Source organism: Dermacentor silvarum, chromosome 3 (assembly GCF_013339745.2).
Source record: "Dermacentor silvarum isolate Dsil-2018 chromosome 3, BIME_Dsil_1.4, whole genome shotgun sequence".
NCBI lineage: Eukaryota > Metazoa > Arthropoda > Arachnida > Ixodida > Ixodidae > Dermacentor > Dermacentor silvarum.
Window position 1 is genome coordinate 15,511,767 of NC_051156.1, and position 1,879 is coordinate 15,513,645.

Here is a 1,879-nt window from a genome sequence, read left to right on the forward strand (position 1 = left end):
AAGCCTCCAAACGTAACGAAGGGTTCGCCGCCAGAGCAAAGCAATCTTAGAGTCGCGCACTTAGAGCAGGAGAACGCGCAGCTCAGAGCCGCGTTGCAGCAGCTCAGGGCCGAGTTCGAGTCATTTTGAGAGTCGGGTTGGTCTGTGCCGCCCGCGCAGACCCCATGGAGCTCCCCGCGGAAACGCAGGAGCCGGCGCGGTCCGCCAAGAAGTGGGCCCTCGCGGACCCCGTTGAGGGAAAAGGGGACCTCGAGGAATTCAAAAGCGAGATTAGAACTCCATGAAGGAGGTTAGGGAGTCGGTGCACATCCTCCAAGGTTCAGTCATGACCTTAGTAGAAGCGGTGGCTGCTCTCACGAGCAGGGTCAACACCCTCGAAACTATAGGGTCGCTTTGGGAGAGTCAACCCCCGGGTACTCGGGTGCGGTTAGAAATGATCTACCCTGAGAAACGGAGGGTTTAGACACGGTTCCCCCTATGAAAGGCCAAGCAAAAGCTCCAAACATGGCGGGTCAGGATAACGGATTCCTAATCTGGCAGTGGAACTGCGCCGGGTTCCTGCCGAAAAGGGCAGTCCTGCAGCAGTTCTTTCGTTCACGTGAGCGTAAACCGCATGTCATTTTATTACAGGAAACTCATAGGGAGACAGTTTCGCTGCACGGTTCCAGGTCTCATTCCGTCTTTGGCGCAGGCAGAAGGGGCATTTGCTTCCTCGTGTACAAGCGATGTTCTTTTGTCGTACACTCCATGCGCATGGATCATAGCAAGGTCGAGCATTCGCTAATCGAAATCATTCGCAACGCGTGGCTAAAATCCACTATCCTTATTCTTAACATATACAGCTCCTCCAGGGATCAAAGACACCGCTTCCCGTCCCTCGTGGCGAAGGCCGCGGGGCTGGCGGTGGGCTCACCGCTGGTGGTCGCGGGCGACTTCAACGCCCCGCACCGCGAGTGGGGCTACCTGTCGTCGACCGCGAAGGGGAGCGACCTCTACCAAACAGCCGCCGATCACGCACTTGTACTCTTGACGGACCCGGCCTTCCCCACCAGAACGGGCACTTCGATCACCAGGGACTACACGCCTGATCTCACCTTCGTCAAGGGGGTGGGACCAGCCTCGTGGAGTAACCTGCACGAGAACTTGGGTAGCCATCACTGCATCCTGGCTACCTCCTTCGAGGTGTCGAGCAGCCCCCCCCCCCCCCGCGAATTTAGGGTCACGGATTGGGACCTCTTTCGAAAAATCAAGGATGGCAAGATGGCGGATCCCACAGACCTTTAAGAATGGTTGCTGCAAATGAAAACGGACGTCGAGTCCACCACCAAAACGGTCCGCGCGGACCTCAAGGTGGACAGGACGGACAGCCGTCTCGCTCACCTCCTCGAGGCCAAGGCTGCTCTTCTGGTCTGGTGGAAGGGGCAACGGCTCTATCTTAGACTCCGTAAGAGGATAGCAGATCTAAATCGCACTATTGAGGAACACTGTCGCACGCTCGCTATGCAACAGTGTGACGAACTTTGTAATTCGGTCGATGGGGAAATGTGCACCGGAGGCACGTGGAACCTCCTGAAGCAGCTCTTAGATGAATCGGCCCACAAGTCCAACCAGAGACTAGCTATGGACAGGGTTTTTGCACGAAGCCAAACGGGAAGGCTTCACCGTGCAGGACATTATCCAGTCGATTGGCCATCGGATACCTACCCACAGGCCCCTCGGGCGACGCGGACTATCCCCGCTACCGGGGTCTCCAGCGGGAGGACCTGGACGCTCGTTTCTCTAAAAAAACACCGCATCATCCACGGGGTGAATGATGATGAGTGGGCGAATCTCCGGAGGGAATCATCGGTAAACCGTGAATCTTCCGTGTAATTCGCCC

General features: G+C 56.8%; 1 protein-coding gene across 1 annotated transcript; it reads left to right on the forward strand.

Annotated features, from left to right (window-relative positions):
- Positions 1–747: 747 nt before the first annotated feature.
- Positions 748–1,284, forward strand: LOC119444230 (uncharacterized). Its single transcript, XM_037708658.1, has one exon. It carries the CDS (start codon positions 748–750, stop codon positions 1,282–1,284), a length of 537 nt encoding a protein of 178 aa, XP_037564586.1.
- Positions 1,285–1,879: the final 595 nt, after the last annotated feature.